General features: G+C 46.8%; 1 protein-coding gene across 2 annotated transcripts; it reads left to right on the forward strand.

Annotated features, from left to right (window-relative positions):
• The first annotated feature begins 2,192 nt into the window (after positions 1 to 2,192).
• Positions 2,193 to 18,459, forward strand: LOC141212587 (dynein axonemal heavy chain 12-like). Of its 2 annotated transcripts, XM_073664958.1 has the most exons (6): positions 2,200 to 2,284; positions 8,292 to 8,398; positions 11,856 to 12,040; positions 12,332 to 12,452; positions 13,588 to 13,870; positions 18,292 to 18,459. In XM_073664958.1, the coding sequence occupies exons 3-5, from the start codon at positions 11,900 to 11,902 to the stop codon at positions 13,617 to 13,619; spliced, it is 294 nt and encodes a 97-aa protein (XP_073521059.1). In that variant the 5' UTR covers positions 2,200 to 2,284; positions 8,292 to 8,398; positions 11,856 to 11,899; the 3' UTR covers positions 13,620 to 13,870; positions 18,292 to 18,459. The 2 variants fall into 2 exon arrangements, with proteins under 2 accessions (XP_073521060.1, XP_073521059.1); XM_073664959.1 differs by lacking the exon at positions 8,292 to 8,398 and having other exon boundaries at positions 2,193 to 2,284.
• The last annotated feature ends 336 nt before the right edge of the window (positions 18,460 to 18,795 follow it).

Here is an 18,795-nt window from a genome sequence, read left to right on the forward strand (position 1 = left end):
TTTTTTGTTTGTTCATTCACTTGTATTTTGTTAATTGATTAAATAGATCATTAACATTTCTATTTTTGAAGCATTCTTACTTTACAGCATTTTTTCTACACCTTTCTAAAGATTCTTTTTATGTGATTGTGTCTTTTATTTGCTCATTAATAATCTGATATACCTTTTGGTATTTTGTTTATAGTTGTTTTTTTGCTGTTGGGGTAAATTGTAGGATATTGATTTCAGAGGGGTTTCCTGATCCTTTGATTGTAGGAATGAGTGGTATATATGTGCTAATAAATTAGGACAAAACGTAGGAAATTTAGGAAAAAACTGAACATCTCAGCAGTAATAACATGCTGATTGTGATGTCATGAAGATGACTTGAATTTCCACCAATCAGAGATCAGCATGTATCAGGTCACCCAGATAGAACAGTCCATGAAACATGAGTCACGGCCACTGTGAGGTCATAATGCTGATTAGAATTTCCACCAGTCAGAAAACAGAACCGCCCAGAAGAACCACCCAGGAGGTATGAGTCATCGCCACTGTGAGGTCATAATGCTGACCAATCACAGAGCAGCCACACCCAGATTTTCCACCAATCAGAGAGCAGCCACACCCAGATCTTCCACCAATCAGAGATCAGCAGTGGGTATAAATAGCCGCTACCACCTGCCCTGCTTAGCCTTGCACTGGTTGGGTCTCTCTTTTTTTTCCTCTCTCTTGGTCTCTCTCTTCTCTCTCTCTTCTCTCTCTCTCTTCTCTCTCTCTCTCTCTCTCTCTCTCTCTCTCTCTCTCTTCTCTCTCTTCTCTCTCTCTTCTCTCTCTCTTCTCTCTCTCTTCTCTCTCTCTTCTCTCTCTCTCTCTTCTCTCTCTCTTCTCTCTCTCTTCTCTCTCTCTCCTCTCTCTCTCTCTCTCTTTCTCTCTCTCTCTCTTCTCTCTCTTCTCTCTCTCTTCTCTCTCTCTTCTCTCTCTCTTCTCTCTCTCTTCTCTCTCTCTCTCTTCTCTCTCTCTTCTCTCTCTCTTCTCTCTCTCTTCTCTCTCTCTTCTCTCTCTCTCTCTTTCTCTCTCTCTCTCTCTCTCTCTCTCTCCGGCCCTCTTAAGGGCTACCCCAAATGTGTAAAAGATAGAAACCAATATTTGTGTTGTTTGTCCGTTTTATGAGCCTTTGATTAACCCCTTCCCACTCTTTGCCATATATATATATATATATATATATATATATATATATATATATATATATATATATATATATATACATAGTATGTGCAGGTGGGCCTTAAAGGGAATTTCCAGGACAAACATATTGATGGCCTATCCCCTGGTTATCTCATTAATATCAGATTTGTGGGGGTCCGGCACGTGGCACCTCCACTAATCAGCTGTTTGCAGCTTCGGTCGAGGTCAGATGTAAACATTGTTGAGGAGCTGAACATCAGAGCTCTGGTCACTGTGTAGTGGCCGCTCCCTGGTGCTGCAGATCAGCTCCTATTACATGAATATTAGCTGATCTGCAGGACCCGCAGTACAGTGAATGGAGCGGTGATGTTCAATCTTCACACTATTTACATCTGAGCGCTGCAATCAGCTGATGGGTAGAGCCAGTGCCGCGTGTCGGAGCCCACCGATCTGATATTGATAACCCATCCCCAGGATAAATCATCATTATTATACTACTGGAAACTCCATTAATGGATTGTCTGGGATTAATAACATGAGCCCCTTCTTTAAGAAAAAACAGTCCCTAACTGGTCACAGGATAAATGTGGGATTTCAGGTCACCCATTTACTGCAATGCAGCTGGCAATGCCACCCAGCGGATCTAAGCAAGTCCCGGGGCCTCAACAATATACAGCCAGTGCCCGAGTATAGGATGGAAGATTAAAAAAAATCTTCAAAAATGTATTTTGTATGAGGCATACATCAAAAATACAGGCAATGCTTTTCCTGACAACACTGAGTTTTATAATGTGGAAAAAATCGTTTAAATAAACACTGTGTGAACATAACCCTAACTGCATTGTGACTGTGTATATACATATATAAGCTGCCCCTCCCCCACCATGTGAGTATTCTCAGCGTGTACTGACCAATGCTGTCCACCAGGTGGCATCAGCAGGAAATTACGGCGATGAGACAAGCACTGCATGACAGCCCCGCCCCAATCTGCCCTATACCAGACACGCCCCCTACCAACGCCCCGCCTCCACTGCCATGACAACCGAATTATTTAATGGCAGAAAGAGAGACCTTATATGAGCAGAGAAGTAGCGGCCGGAGCGCGGGGTCCGCACAGGTGAGCGCCCCCATAACACAGTGTATGTACTGCACGTCAGCTCTATGGCAGACTGTCACCTGTGCTGGATCCAGGACGTGTTACACTTATATCTGTACAGAGACACAGAGGACGCAGCGGGGCCCTGTCGCCAGATATATATATATATGTGTGTGTGTGTGTATATACAGTATATATGTGTATGTATATGCTGTATTACTGTATATATGTGTGTGTGTGTGTATATACAGTATATATGTGTATGTATATGCTGTATTACTGTATATATGTGTGTGTGTGGGGATATACAGTATATATATGTGTATGTATATGCTGTATTACTGTATATATGCGTGTATATATGTACTAGCTATTGAACCCGTTCTACGCCCGGGTGGCGAGCATTTTTATTGGTATATGGTCTCCCATCCTGGCATTTGTGCTGCCCCCATCCTATTGTGGTATGCATGGTCCCTCCACCCCCCAATCCTGGTATACATGGCACACCTCATTCCCCAATCATGGTATGTATGGTCCCCTCACCCCCCAACCCTGGTATGCATGGCACACCTCACCCCCCAATCATGGTATGTATGGTCCCCTCACCCCCCAATCCTAGTATGCATGGCACACCTCATTCCCCAATCCTGGTATGCATGGTCCCCTCACCTCCCAATCCTGGTATACATGGCACCCCTCACCCCCCAATCCTGGTATGCATGGCACCCCTCACCCCCAATCCTGGTATACATGGCACCCCTCATTCCCCAATCCTGGTATGCATGGCACCCCTCATTCCCCAATCCTGGTATGCATGGCACCCCTCATTCCCCAATCCTGGTATACATGGCACCCATCACCCCCCAATCCTGGTATGCATGGTCCCCTCACCCCCCAATCCTGGTATGCATGGTCCCCTCACCCCCCAATCCTGGTATGCATGGTCCCCTCACCCCCCAATCCTGGTATGCATGGTCCCCTCACCCCCCAATCCTGGTATACATGGCACCCCTCATTCTCCAATCCTGGTATGCATGGCACCCCTCACCCCCAATCCTGGTATACATGGCACCCCTCATCCCCCAATCCTGGTATACATGGTCCCCTCACCCCTCAATTCTGGTATACATGGCATCCCTCATTCCCCAATCCTGGTATACATGGCACCCCTCACCCCCTAATTCTGGTATGCATGGTCCCCTCACCCCCCAATCCTGGTATGTATGGTCCCCTCACCCCCCAATTCTGGTATACATGGCATCCCTCATTCCCCAATCCTGGTATACATGGCACCCCTCACCTCCCAATCCTGGTATACATGGCACCCCTCACCCCCCAATCCTGGTATGCATGGCACCCCTCACCCCCAATCCTGGTATACTTGGCACCCCTCATTCCCCAATCCTGGTATGCATGGCACCCCTCACCCCCAATCCTGGTATGCATGGCACCCCTCATTCCCCAATCCTGGTATGCATGGCACCCCTCATTCCCCAATCCTGGTATGCATGGCACCCCTCATCCCCAATCCTGGGATGCATGGTCCCCCCCCCCAATTCTGGTATACATGGCACCCCTCAGCCCCAATCCTGGTATGCATGGTTCCCTTCCCCCCCAATTCTGGTATACATGGTACCCCTCACCCCCAATCCTGGTATGCATGGTACCCCCTCATCCCTATTCTGGTATCTATGGTACCCCCTCACATCCCCAATCCTGGTATGCATGGTACCCCTCATCCCTATCCTGATATGCATGGCACCCCTCACCCCCAATCCTGTTATGCATGGCACCCCTCACCCCCAATCCTGTTATGCATGGTCCCCTCACCCCCAATCCTGTTATGCATGGTCCCCTTACCCCCCAATCCTGGTATGCATGACACCCCTCACCCCCCAATCCTGGTATGGATAGTCCCCTCACCCGCCAATCCTGGTATGTATGGTCCTCTCACCCCCCAATCCTGGTATGTATGGCACCCCTCACCCCCCAATCCTGGTATGTATGGCACCCCTCATCCCTATCATGCTACACACACATACAAGAAAATAAACACTTATACTCACCTTTCTTCCCTGTGCTCCAGCGCTGTTTCCCGTTCTGCTGGAGGCCGGGGGAGGAGTGTGGCGCCGAAGTACGCGTGTGCTCATACCACGCTGTCCGGCTCCATTTTGCTGAAGACACATTGCAAATGTGTCTTCAGTAAAATGGCGCCGGATAGCGCTATGCGCATGTGCCGATTTCAATGCCTCCCTCTTCCCCCGGACTCCGGACCGAACAGAAGCGCCGCGGTAACGCTCATCCCGGTCAGGTAAGTATGTAAGTATGGCGCCAGAGATCGCGGTATGTGTTCAGTGTATACGCATACCGTGATCTCCTGCACCATACACTCCTCTTACCTGTAACGGCTCCATGCGTTCTTCAGTCTGGAGCCAGACTGTGCAGGCGTGTCGCACTAGCGCAGACTATAAAGGCTTCAGACAGAGGGACGCTTGTAGCGTTATATTATAGATACTCTATATGTATGTATATATATATATGTATACTGTATATGTGTATATGCATACTGTATGTATATATATATGTATACTGTATATGGGTGTGTATATATGTATACTGTATATGGGTGTGTATATGTATACTGTATATGGGTGTGTATATATGTATACTGTATGTGTGTGTATATATATGTATACTGTATATGTGTGTGTATATCTATACTGTGTATATATGTATACTGTATATGGGTGTGTATATATGTATACTGTATATAGGTGTATATATATGTATACTGTAGATGTGTGTATATGTATACTGTATATGGGTGTATATATGTATGCTGTATGTGTGTGTATATATATATGTACAGTGCTGGCCAAAAGTATTGGCACCCCTGCAATTCTGTCAGATAATACTCAGTTTCTTCCTGAAAATGATTGCAATCACAAATTCTTTGGTCTTATTATCTTCATTTAATTTGCTTGCAAGGAAAAACACAAAAGAGAATGAAGCAAAAATAAAATCATTGATCATTTCACACAAAACTCCAAAAATGGGCCGGACAAAAGTATTGGCACCCTCAGCCTAATACTTGGTTGCACAACCTTTAGCCAAAATAACTGCGAACAACCGCTTCCGGTAACCATCAATGAGTTTCTTACAATGCTCTGCTGGAATTGTAGACCATTCTTCTTTGGCAAACTTGTAGTGAGCTGGCCGTCTCTGGCTGTTCTGTGATAATTGATATAGAGCCTGTTACAGAAGTGATTACACAGGATGATGTTGCCACCTTGTGGCCAGAGGTTGCACCTGCGCAGGGTGTGATGACAGAGAAAAAGACTGAGCCTCCTGTGTCCCGCCCTAGAGAGTCACATGACCAAAGTGGGAAGCAGGAAAAAGCGCGCGCAGAGTCTGCTGTGGTCTGTGAAAAGAGCCAGGACGGTGTGCAGGCCCTCGTGTGTGGCGCAGGAGAGACTCTCAACGTGATTTCTTCTATCTGACACCATATCCTCGGAGCCTTCCCCAGCTCCTGCACTGCTGAAGGATTCAGCTGTTACACTCCCTGCTACTGGAGTGTGGACTACATAAGGGGACCCACCAGAGCTTCTATCCGGATCAGAGAGACTGTAAGCGGGACCTCTGGCGAGAGGCCGAAGTATCCCTTCCTTTGTTTCCGCGAATTCTGCTGTTCCTGTTTTTTTTCCGGCTGGGACGCCTTCCTGCAAAGACAGACAGGCCTGCGACGGGGGACACATCCTTCTGGAGTAAAGGACTGGTAACGTGTGAGTAGGGACAGTGAGGGTCAGCTTATCAGTACACGTTATTACTGTGCATATTTACGGTTGTCATTTATTGTTTTTTTTTCTTTGCTGTGTTAAAAATGTATGCGAGTAAAGATACGGTTGTCAAGATAGAGTCTGTGTGTGGGGATCTTGCTGGGCCAGATCATAGATACCAATGCGCGGCCTTGCCCGCGGTCACTTCAAACTGCTCCAGGTCCCTGATATTTGAAGGGAGCCTTCTCCAAACTGCCATTTTGCGATCTCTCCACAGGTGTTCTATGGGATTCAGGTCTGGACTCATTGCTGGCCACCTTAGAAGTCTCCAGTGCTTTCTCTAAAACCATTTTATAGTGCTTTTGGAAGTGTGTTTTGGGTCATTGTCCTGCTGGAAGATCCATGACCTCTGAGGGAAACCCAGCTTTCTCACACTGGGCCCTACATTATGCTGCAAAATTTGTTGGTAGTCTTCAGACTTCATAATGTCATGCACACGGTCAAGCAGTCCAGTGCCAGAGGCAGCAAAGCAACCCCAAAACATCAGGGAACCTCCGCCATGTTTGACTGTAGGGACCGTGTTCTTTTCTTTGAATGCCTCTTTTTTTTTCCCGTACACTCTATGTTGATGCTTTTTCCCAAAAAGCTCTACTTTTGTCTCATCTGACCAGAGAACATTCTTCCAAAACGTTTTAGGCTTTCTCAGGTAAGTTTTGGCAAACTCCAGCCTGGCTTTTTTATGTCTCGGGGTAAGAAGTGGGGTCTTCCTGGGTATCCTACCATACAGTCCCTTTTCATTCAGACGCCAACGGATAGTATGGGTTGACACTGCTGTACCCTCGGACTGCAGGGCAGCTTGAACTTGTTTGGATGTTAGTCGAGGTTCTTTATCCACCATCCGCACAATCTTGCGTTGAAATCTCTCGTCAATTTTTTTTTCCGTCCACATCTAGGGAGGTTAGCCACAGTGCCATGGGCTTTACACTTCTTGATGACACTGCGCACGGAAGACACAGGAACATTCAGGTCTTTGGAGATGGACTTGTAGCCTTGAGATTGCTCATGCTTCCTCACAATTTGGTTTCTCAAGTCCTCAGACAATTCTTTGGTCTTCTTTCTTTTCTCCATGCTCAATGTGGTACACACAAGGACACAGGACAGAGGCTGAGTCAACTTTAATCCATGTTAACTGGCTGCAAGTGTGATTTAGTTATTGCCAACACCTGTTAGGTGCCACAGGTAAGTTACAGGTGCTGTTAATTACACGAATTAGAGAAGCATCACATGATTTTTCAAAGGGTGCCAATACTTTTGTCCACCCCCTTTTTTATGTTTGGTGTGGAATTATATCCAATCTGGCTTTAGGACAATTCTTTTTGTGTTTTTTTCATTGAAGACAAATTAAATGAAGAGAATAATACCAAAGAATTTATGATTGCAATCATTTTCAGGAAGAAATTGAGCATTATCTGACAGAATTGCAGGGGTGCCAATACTTTTGGCCAGCACTGTATACTGTATATGGGCGTGTGTATATATATATGTATACTGGTATGTGTGTGTATATGTGTGTATATGTGTGTATATATGTGTATATATGTATACTGTATATGTGTGTATATATGTATACTGTATATGGTGTGTGTATATATATATATATATATATATACAGTATATGGGTGTGTATATATATATATATACTGTATACTGGGTGTGTATATATGTATACTGTATAAGTGTGTATATATATGTATACTGTATATGGGTGTATATATATGTATACTGGTATATGTGTGTATATATGTATACTGTATATGTGTGTGTATATATATGTATACTGTATATGTGTGTATATATGTATACTGTATATGGGTGTGTATATATATATATATATATATACAGTATATGGGTGTGTATATATATATATACTGTATACTGGGTGTGTATATATGTATACTGGTATATGTGTGTATACATGTATACTGTATATGTGTGTATATATGTATACTGTATATGGGTGTGTATATATGTATACTGTATATGTGTGTATATGTATACTGTATATGGGTGGATATATACAGTACAGACCAAAAGTTTGGACACACCTTCTCATTTAAAGATTTTTCTGTATTTTCATGACTATGAAAATTGTACATTCACACTGAAGGCATCAAAACTATGAATTAACACATGTGGAATTATATACTTAACAAAAAAGTGTGAAACAACTGAAAATATGTCTTATATTCTAGGTTCTTCAGAGTAGCCCCCTTTTGCTTTGATGACTGCTTTGCACACTCTTGGCATTCTCTTGATGAGCTTCTAGAGGTAGTCACCGGAAATGGTCTTCACCTCACAGGTGTGCCCTGTCAGGTTTAATATGATAAAGTGCTTTATTCTTTGTCGGGTCCAGGGGTCCTGTAGAATGTGAATCCCTGAGGAACAGCGCATCCTTGGCTTGTGCCAAGACAGAAGAAAAGTTGCTGAACACTTGGTACCCCAAAGTGATCAATCTATTTGCCAATCAAGATGCCCTGCAGTTGATTAATGCGGACAAATTGGATTCCTTTTATAACTGCGTCTCGACTAGCGGGGTGCCTCAAGGGTCTGTCTTGGGCACTATATTATTTAATATACTTATTAATGATCTAGTGGAAGGGTTGCATAGTAAAATAGCAATATTTGCAGATGATACTAAACTTTGTAACGTAGTTAATACAGATGAGGATAGGGCACAGCTACAGGAGGATTTAGATAAATTGGGGAGTTGGGCCAAAAAATGGCAAATGGGGTTCAATGCCGATAAATGTAAGGTCATGCACATGGGAAAGAAAAACAGCAGTCACCCATACATATTAAATGGGAAACCGTTGGGGAAATCTGACATGGAGAAGGACCTGGGCGTCTTGGTTAACAGCAAATTAAATTGGAGTGCCCAGTGTCAGGCAGCAGCTGCGAAGGCAAATAGAGTCATGGCATGCATCAGAAGAGGAATAGGGGCATATGATGAGAACATTGTTCTTCCTCTGTATAAAGCGCTGGTAAGGCCGCACTTAGAATATTGTGCACAGTTCTGGGCTCCGGTGCTCAGGAAAGACATATTGGAGCTAGAGAGGGTACAAAGGAGGGCGACTAAGGTAATAAAGGGAATGGAGGGACTAGAATACCCAGAGAGGTTGTCCAAATTAGGCCTATTTACGTTGGAAAAGAGAAGGCTTAGGGGAGACCTCATAAACATGTATAAATACATCAGGGGGCTGTACAGAGATCTCTCCCATGACCTGTTTATACCAAGGATGGTGACAAAGACGAGGGGGCACACTATGCGTCTGGAGGAAAGGAGGTTCCTGCACCAGCATAGAAGGGGATTCTTTACGGTCAGAGCTGTGAGACTCTGGAATTCTCTGGGAGAGGAAGTGGTGATGTCCAACTCAATGAGTTCAAGAGAGGCCTGGACGCCTTTCTTGAGAACAATAAAATTACATCTTATGCTTAGTGATAGTTAATTAATCCAGGGATTTAATCTGACTGCCAGATTGGCCAGATTGGCCTATACCGCATGTTTTTTTTTTGCCTTCCCCTGGATCAACGCTGCGGAATAGCTGCAGTGCACAAGAAATAGGCTGAACTGGATGGACGCTTGTCTTTTTTCGGCCTTTTAAACTATGTAACTATGTAACTATGTAACACTTATGTCCAAGCAGGTAAAGGCGGCTGCAAGATCCGTGATATATAAGGATTCATGTTCATTATTGTATCTCTGGATCAGACATAGACTCAGAGTGATACAACTAAATAGACCCTATAGGGGTAAAGTTGGCATATCCGGGGGGAAATATATCCCAGATTTGCCAAACTGAGCCAACTCATGAAACACATGGGTACATAGGAGAAGAAAGAGTTAATTGGCGTAAAAAATATAAATTTTTATTCCATCAAGTTAAAAAACGTACATAGTAAAAAGAGAAATGACATAATACGGATAGTATAAAGACACTAATTAGATTACCAATGTAGCAAGATATGTTACAAAGTATACATATATGGTCACGCATATGGTCACAGTGGGACATGAGCAATATAGATAATATAGCATAAGGTTAGTATATCAAGACAATCCAATGAGTGTAATAATATATCAAAAAGTAATCCATAAGTATTCCATAGTCATTGGATTTACACTTGCCATATGCATCAGGTATCCATCTAAATAATGCTCCTGCCCACAAATAATCAGATACATGTCACATAAAACATTTTTTAAGGTAGTCTCTTACCACAAAGAGTGCCAAAAAGGAGGGTAAAGTGCATAAAGGAACGCACAGTGGCAGAGTGGTATTCCCATCTCATATATTTATGGCACTTCCACAGTCTGAGGACGCACATTCGGCTGAAGTATATTGCTGCGCAGGGACATGCCGGGTCCCTGAGCTGCAATGCATGCCGCCAGCCAATCAAAGGCCAGTAGCTGATGTCGGCGTGCCAGTCACGAGCGACGCATGGAAGTGACGTCATGCGCTGCCCTTGCCGGCACACTGAAATCAGCTACAGAAGAAGACGCCGCATGTCGTGGGAGCGCAGGAAGGTAAGAAGAATCATTTATTTTTGTTTATTTAATGTATTAGAAAAGAACGACAGAACATTATACCAGGAAAGGGCCAAGGATGGGGAGCATTAGACAAGGAAGGGGCTCAGGGTGGGGAGAATAAGACAAGGAAGGGGCCCAGGATGGGGAGCATTATATAAAGAAGGGGCCCAGGATGGGGAACATTATACAAGGAAAGGGCCCAGGATAGGGAGCATTATACCAGAATGGGGGTCATTATACCATGACATGGGCCAGGATGAAGGACATTACACCAGGAAGGGCACAAGGATGGAGGTCATTATACCAGAATGGGGCCTAGGATGGGGGACAGGATACCAGGATGGAGGACATTGTTATAGGATGGGGGACATTGTACCAGGATTGGGGACATTGTTACAGGAAGGGGCCAGGATGGGGGACATTATTACAGTAAGAGGCCCAGGACCAAGGACATTATACCAGGAAGGAGCCCAGGATTGGGACGTTATTGCTGAAAGGGGCTCAGGATGGGGGGTATTATACACAGAAGGTGGATATTATAACAGGAAGAGGCCCAGGATCGGGGATATTATAACAGGAAGGGGCGCAGGATGGGGAACATTATACCAGGAAGGGGCCTAGAATGAGAGACATTATTATAGGATGGGGCTACAATGGGAAACATCCAAGGCAGGGACGAACACGCGCATCATTATCGGATCTAGAATGCTACAAGGGCCCATACATCTGACCAACATGCTGGTGGGGGCCCAGGTCCAAATTTTGCACATCTGCAGGAACATGGCATATGGCTTAACAGTATGTCATATGTTGGGAAGGGGTTAAGCTACAGCACATTACATAGCCTCTTGCAGCTATATCAATGGAAAAATTAAAAAATGTATGGCTTTTTGAAGAAGGGAAGGAAAAAATGCAAAACAAAAAATTATCCGGTCCTGAAGGGATTAAGGAGTTCCCACCCACAGTAAATGTTGTCACTCAGCTTAAAATCTTCACTTGCTTATTAGCAGAAGCTAAGGTTTCATTAGGATCTCCGAGGCTAAAGTTACATGCGGCTCCAGCTTACATGTAAAGGGGATGGTATCAAGGAGTCTCACCAAACTTTCCCTACAAATGTCCAACAATTCAGAATTCATATCCATTGATAATTTATCTTCTAAAATGATAGCATTTTTTTTCTATCCTTTTCATTTTATGTGTAATTAACTTTTTGCTCTCCTCCTTTAAGCAATGGGAGGAACGACTGATAAGGATCCAGGAAACCATTGATGAATGGCTGAAGGTGCCGACCCAGTGGCTTTAATCTTCTCTTCTGAGGACATCATGCAGCAAATGCCTGAAGAAGGACGCTTATTCCAGACTGTGGACAGAAACTGGAGAGAGATCATGAAACATTGCGTTAAAGACCCGAAGGTAAATGGATGCTTCATGGTGGACTGATACAAGAAAGCACGGTCATCTTGCATCCAGGATTGATGTTTTCCAAGAGTCCGTGTCCTGATGCTTCCATCACAAGGATCCCGGGTTATGGGGCTCCGCACTGCCTGGACTCCAGCCTCCCGCATCTTCTATTTTCTATCCAAATAGGTTCTAATTTTTCTTTTAATATAAACTATTGGCACAATAGTCAATGAATGTGACCTTTTTTCAGTCTCTATAACTATATAATGGAATCTTACTTATGGGCTATCTACTTTGTTTTAGGTTTTAAGCGCCACTTCTCTGACCGGACTTCTGGAGAAACTTCAGGACAGCAATGTGCTTCTGGATAAAATCATGAAAGGGCTGAATGCCTATCTGGAGAAGAAGAGGCTTTTTTCCCACGGTATAGTCCTTTCACTTGTTGCAATGATTGTATATATTCCTTAAATATTTTTTTTTCTTATTTAAACGCATTGAAATCATTTTTGTAATTGGATTTCATTAATAATTTTGCACTGTTTGCCTTCTATTGGCTCTGTGTTGCGCTGGCTATTGGACTTATTTTTAATCTGTCTTTTTTCAGCTCCTCTTAGCCGATTTATGACCACAGATCACATCAAAGCTGAATGTGCAGGAAACAAAAAGCCTAACGGTGCAACATTTTTAATGAAACTGAATTGTCGCAAATACTCGCAATTAAATGGGTATTCCCATCTCCAAGATCCTATCCCAATATGTAGTAGGCGTAGTAATAATAATAATATTAGCAAATACCTCCAATTAGAAGTGTAGTATAGTTCTTCTGATTCACTATGTCGCTTTCCCCATGTGCAAGGCATTGCAGTAGCTTCGGTATCCATGGTTACGACCACTCATATAGTGACAGTTATTTGCTAGTGGTCGTAACCTAAGCTACTGCAATGCCCTGCACATGGGGTAAGCGACAAAACAAATCAGAAGAACTATACTAAACTTCTAATTGGAGGTATTTGCTAATATTATTATTATTACGCATACTACATATTGGGGTAGAATCCTGGAGATGGGAATACACATTTCAGTTAAATAAAAAAAAGTTCCCAAAGCTGGATAGCCCCTTTAAGCTAACCATACGCATGAGATATGAGATACCCGTGGTCTGAATGGTTATTTGGCTATTTCTCCTGACTCCCACCTATTCTGCTGAACAGTCATGTGGTTTTAATGGGGAGAGAGGAGAAAGTCGGTACTGGACACCTCCGGCAGCGGGTTATCTCCCCTGAGAACCAAAAGACCGGGTATTGAAATCCCATCTGCCCGATCCTTCTGGCCCTGACATCCTCTATCGGGGGAGAGTCAGGAGACCCCCATACACATCAGTGGGTAGGCCGGTCCTGCTGCAATCGTCAGGTTTAAACTATTTTAATCCAATGTGTATGGGGACTGAATCTTTACTTTAAAGCTTTGCTTTTCTATTTTCTCACATAGACACTAATACAAATGGCGCCTGACCCAATACTTTAATGACATCTTTATCATATTGTGCATTTTCGCTTTAGCTTTTTCTTCCTGTCCAACGACGAAATGCTAGAAATTCTCTCTGAGACTAAAGATCCTCTGCGGGTCCAACCACATCTAAAGAAGGGCTTTGAAGGCATAGCAAAGCTGGAGCTCCTTCCTAACCTGGACATCAAAGCCATGTACAGCACCGAGGGGGAACGCGTAGAGCTCATCCAGACCATCTCCACCTCCGAGGCTCGGGGGGCCGTGGAGAAGTGGCTCATCCAAGGGGAAGATGTCATGTTAAGGAGCGTGCATGATGTTATTGCTCGGTCACGAATGGTACGGATCTACCTACAGACCAAAAGCATTAATTGGAACTAATCTAGTCTATATATATAATCGTCTTATCCCGTCTGTCTGTCTGTCTGTGTGTCTGTCTGTCCAGGAAATCCCGCGTCGCTCATTGGTCCGGCAGCGGCCAATCAGCGCCGGGGGATTTCTAAAAAAAGATGGCGGCCGTTAGCGGCTCATCTGCGGGACGGAGCTGAGCGGCGATGCAGCCGGGAGATGACCGGCGCAAGGCGCTCATCTCCCGGCCGGCAACAGCAGAAGGAACCCGACCGACGGACCCATCTGCGGGATGGAGATGCAGCCGGAAGATGAGCGCCGCGAGGCGCTCATCTCCCGGCCGGTAGCAGCGGAAGGACCGCCGGCGTCGCTGACCTCCATGCGGAAGGGTGGACCGGGGAGCGGCGCGGCGGGTCGGGATACTTCTGCTGTGAGCGCCCGCTATGTCCCGGGTTCTCGCAGCGGAAGTAGCCGCACAGGCAGCGCCGCTCCCCGATCCTCACCAAGACGATTCGATGATTGATCGCGGTCTTCGGACCCGACCAATCACTGATCTTAGCGCAAAACTTAAACACCGCTGTGCTGATTGGTCGCCGACGCTGCCCGCGACCAATCACCGATCTTGGCTCCACATTTAAACACCGCTGTGGTGATTGGTCGCGGCCGATATTTAAATTTGGCGCCAAAATCGGTGATTGGTCGCGGCCGATATTTCAATTTGGCGCCCAAATCGGTGATTGGTCGCGGTCAGCGTCCGCGACCAATCAGCACAATAGTGTTTAACTTTGGCGCCAAGATCAGTCATTGGTCGCGGGCCAAGACAGCGACCAATCACCGATTTGTGCGGCACTTTTAAATAGCGTCCGTGACCAATTGGATGTCAGCGCCACTCCCCGGTCCTCCCTTCACACCCTAGCCGCATGGATCTCAGCGCCGCTCCCCGGTCCTCCCTTCACACCCTAGCCGCATGGATGTCAGCGGCGCTGCCTGTGCGGATACTTCCGCTCCGAGAACCCGGGACATGAGCGGGCGCTCGCAGCAGAAGTATCTGGACTCGCAGCGCCGCTCCCCGGTCCTCCCTTAACACCCTAGCCGCTGATGTCCCCACTGTATCCGCATGGTCTTACAAAGGTCCGGACATTTGTGTTAAAAATCGCTGATTGGTCGCTGGCGCTGCCCGCGACCAATCACCGATTTGGGCGCCAAATTTAAATATCAGCCGCGACCAATCAGCACAGCGGTGTTTAAATGTGGAGCCAAGATCGGTGATTGGTCGCGGCCGATATTTAAATTTGGCGCCCAAATCGGTGATTGGTCGCGGGCAGCGCCAGCGACCAATCAGCGATTTTTAACACAAATGTCCTGACCTTTGTAACACCATGCGGATACTGTGGGGACATCAGCGGCTAGGGTGTGAAGGGAGGACCGGGGAGCGGCACTGCGGGTCGGGATACTTCTGCTCCGAGCGCCCGCTCATGTCCCGGGTTCTCGGAGCGGAAGTATCCGCACAGGCAGCGCCGCTGACATCCATGCGGCTAGGGTGTGAAGGGAGGAACGGGGAGCGGCGCTGACATCCAATTGGTCGCGGACGCTATTTAAAAGTGCCGCACAAATCGGTGATTGGTCGCGGTCTTGGCCCACAACCAATCACGGATCTTGCCGCAAAAGTTAAACACTACGGTGCTGATTGGTCGCGGACGCTGACAGCGACCAATCACCGATTTTGGCGCCACATTCAAATATCGGCCGCGACCAATCACCGATCTTGGCTCCACATTTAAACACCGCTGTGCGGATTGGTCGCGGACGCTATTTAAATGTGGCACCAAAATTGGTGATTGGTCGCGCCCAGCGTCGGCGACCAATCAGCACAGCGGTGTTTAAATGTGGAGCCAAGATCGGTGATTGGTCGCGGCCGATATTTGAATGTGGCGCCCAAATCGGTGATTGGTCGCTGTCAGTGTCTGCGACCAATTAGCACCGTAGTGTTTAACTTTGGCCGCAAGATCAGTGATTGGTTGCGGGCCAAGTCGGCGATCAATCACCGATTTGTGCGGCACATTTAAATAGCGGCCGCGACCAATTGGATGTCAGCGCCGCTCCCCGGTGCTCCCTTCACGCCCTAGCCGCATGGATGTCAGCGCCGCTGCCTGTGCGGATACTTCCGCTCCGAGAACCCGGGACATGAGCGGGCGCTCGCAGCAGAAGTATCCCGACCCGCAGCGCCGCTCCCCGGTCCTCCCTTCACACCCTAGCCGCTGATGTCCCCACAGTATCCGCATGGTGTTACAAAGGTCCGGACATTTGTGTTAAAAATCGCTGATTGGTCGCTGACGCTGCCGCCGACCAATCACCGATTTAGGCGCCAAATTTAAATATCGGCCGCGACCAATCACCGATCTTGGCTCAACATTTAAACACCGCTGTACTGATTGGTCGCGGACGCTATTTAAATGTGCCGCCAAAATTGGTGATTGGTCGCGCACAGCGTCGGCGACCAATCAGCACAGCGGTGTTTGAATTTGCCGCCAAGATCGGTGATTGGTCGCGGCCAGCGCCAGCGACCAATCAGCGATTTTTAACACAGATGTCCTGACCTTTGTAACACCATGCGGATACTGTGGGGACATCAGTGGCTAGGGTGTGAAGGGAGGACCGGGGAGCGGCGCTGCGAGTCCGGACACTTCTGCTGCGAGCGCCCGCTCATGTCCCGGGTTCTTGCAGCGGAACTATCCGCACAGGCAGCGGCGCTGACATCCATGCGGCTAGGGTGTGAAGGGAGGACCGGGGAGCGGCGCTGACATCCAATTGGTCGCGGCCGCTATTTAAATTTAAATGTGGCGCCAAAATCGGTGATTGGTCGCGCCCAGCGTCGGCGACCAATCAGCACAGCGGTGTTTAAATGTGGAGCCAAGATCGATGATTGGTCGCGGCCGATATTTAAAATTGGCGCCCAAATCGGTGATTGGTCGCGGGCAGCGCCAGCGACCAATCAGCGATTTTGAACACAAATGTCCGGACCTTTGTAACACCCTGCGGATACTGTGGGGACATCAGCGGCTAGGGTGTGAAGGGAGGACCGGGGAGCGGTGCTGCGGGTCGGGATACTTCTGCTCCGAGCGCCCGCTCATGTCCCGGGTTCTCGCAGCGGAAGTAGCCGCACAGGCAGGGGCGCTCCCCTGTCCTCTCTAATACGATTCCGCTCCCCGCTCCTCACCAATACGATTCGCTGATTGGTCGCGCTCTCCACACCCGACCAATCAGTGATCTTGGCGCTAAAGTTAAACACCGCTCTGCTGATTGGTCGCGTCCGCTGCCCGCAACCAATCACCGATTTGGGCGCCACATTTAAATAGCGGCCGCGACCATTCACCGATCTTGCCGCCACATTTAAACACTGCTGTGCTGATTGGACGCGGACGCCGGACGCGTCCAATCAACGAGATTGGCGCCAAATTTAAGCAACGCTCTGCTGATTGATCGCGGTCGCTGGCCGAGATCAATCAGCAGTATTGGCGCAAAATTTAAACAACGCTCTGCTGATTGGTCGCGGTTGTCGGCCGTGACCAGTCAGCAGTATTGGCGCCAAATTTAAACCTCACTCTGCTGATTGGTCGCAACCACCGGCCGCGACCAATCAACGAGATTGGCGCCAAATTTAAACGCCGCTCTGCTGATTGGTCGCGGCCGCCATCCGTGACCAATCAGCGAGATTGGCGCCAAATTTAAACAACGCTCTGCTGATTGTTCGCTGTCGCCGGCCTCGACCAATCAGCGATTTTGGCGCCAAATTTAAAGAATGCTCTGCTGTTTGGTCACGGCCGGCGACCAATCTGTGATTTTGGCGCCGAATTTAAACCCGCTCTGCATCGCTCTGCTGATTGGTCGCGGTCGGCGGCCATGACCAGTCAGCAGTATTGGCGCCAAATTTAAACACCGCTCGGCTGATTGGTCGCGACTAATCAGCGATTTTGGTGCCAAATTTAAACACGCTCTCCAGTCCTCACTAACACGGTTCGCTGATTGGTTGCGGCCGCCACCCGCGACCAATCATCGATATTGCCGCCAAATTTAAACACCGCTTTGCTGATTGGTCGCGGTTGCCGAACGCGACCAATCAGCGATTTTGGCGCCAAATTTAAACACAGCTCTGCTGATTGCACCCGGTCGGCCGCATACCTATTCTAGAATACCCGATGCATTAGAATCGGGCCACCATCTAGTTCTTTTATATTTGTATAAGATTATTTGGCGGCAGTGAATGATTTGTGGATGATGTATCTCTTGCAACAGAGCCAGGTAGCAGATCTTCTACCTGCAATCGGTAGAAATGAATTTGCTAGATAATACTAGTAAGGTTGTCCCTCTCTTAAATGCTTCAGTCAACGTAATTTAACTTTCTTTTTTAAAAGGCATACCCTGCGACTGCAAGAAAAGACTGGGTGAGGGAATGGCCGGGACAGGTCGTGCTCTGTGTGTCTCATGTTCTGGACAAGTGAAGTGCATGAAGCTATCGGCAGTGGCCCGGAGGTACGGCATAAGCTCCTTTACTGATCAAGGTTGCTTCACTATAAACAGTCATGGCCGGAAGTGTTGGCACCCTTGAAGTTGTTCCAGAAAATTAAGTATTTTTCCATAAAAAATTGCATGTGTATTTTCTGTTATACACATGTTTATTTCCTTTGTATGTATTGGAACAACACAAAAAAAGGCAAATTGGATATAATTTCACACAAAACCCCATAAATGGGTCGGACAAAATTGTTGGCATCTTTCCAAAATTGTGGGTAAACAATTTTGTTTCAAGCATGTGATGCTCGTTCAAACTCACCTGTGGCAAGTAAAAGGTGCGGGCAATATGAAAATCACACCTGAAACCTGATACAAAGGGGAAAAGTTGACTCAGTCTTTGCGTT

This window comes from Phyllobates terribilis, unplaced genomic scaffold (assembly GCF_046119375.1).
Source record: "Phyllobates terribilis strain yellow unplaced genomic scaffold, ASM4611937v1 Scaffold_178__1_contigs__length_3940740, whole genome shotgun sequence".
NCBI lineage: Eukaryota > Metazoa > Chordata > Amphibia > Anura > Dendrobatidae > Phyllobates > Phyllobates terribilis.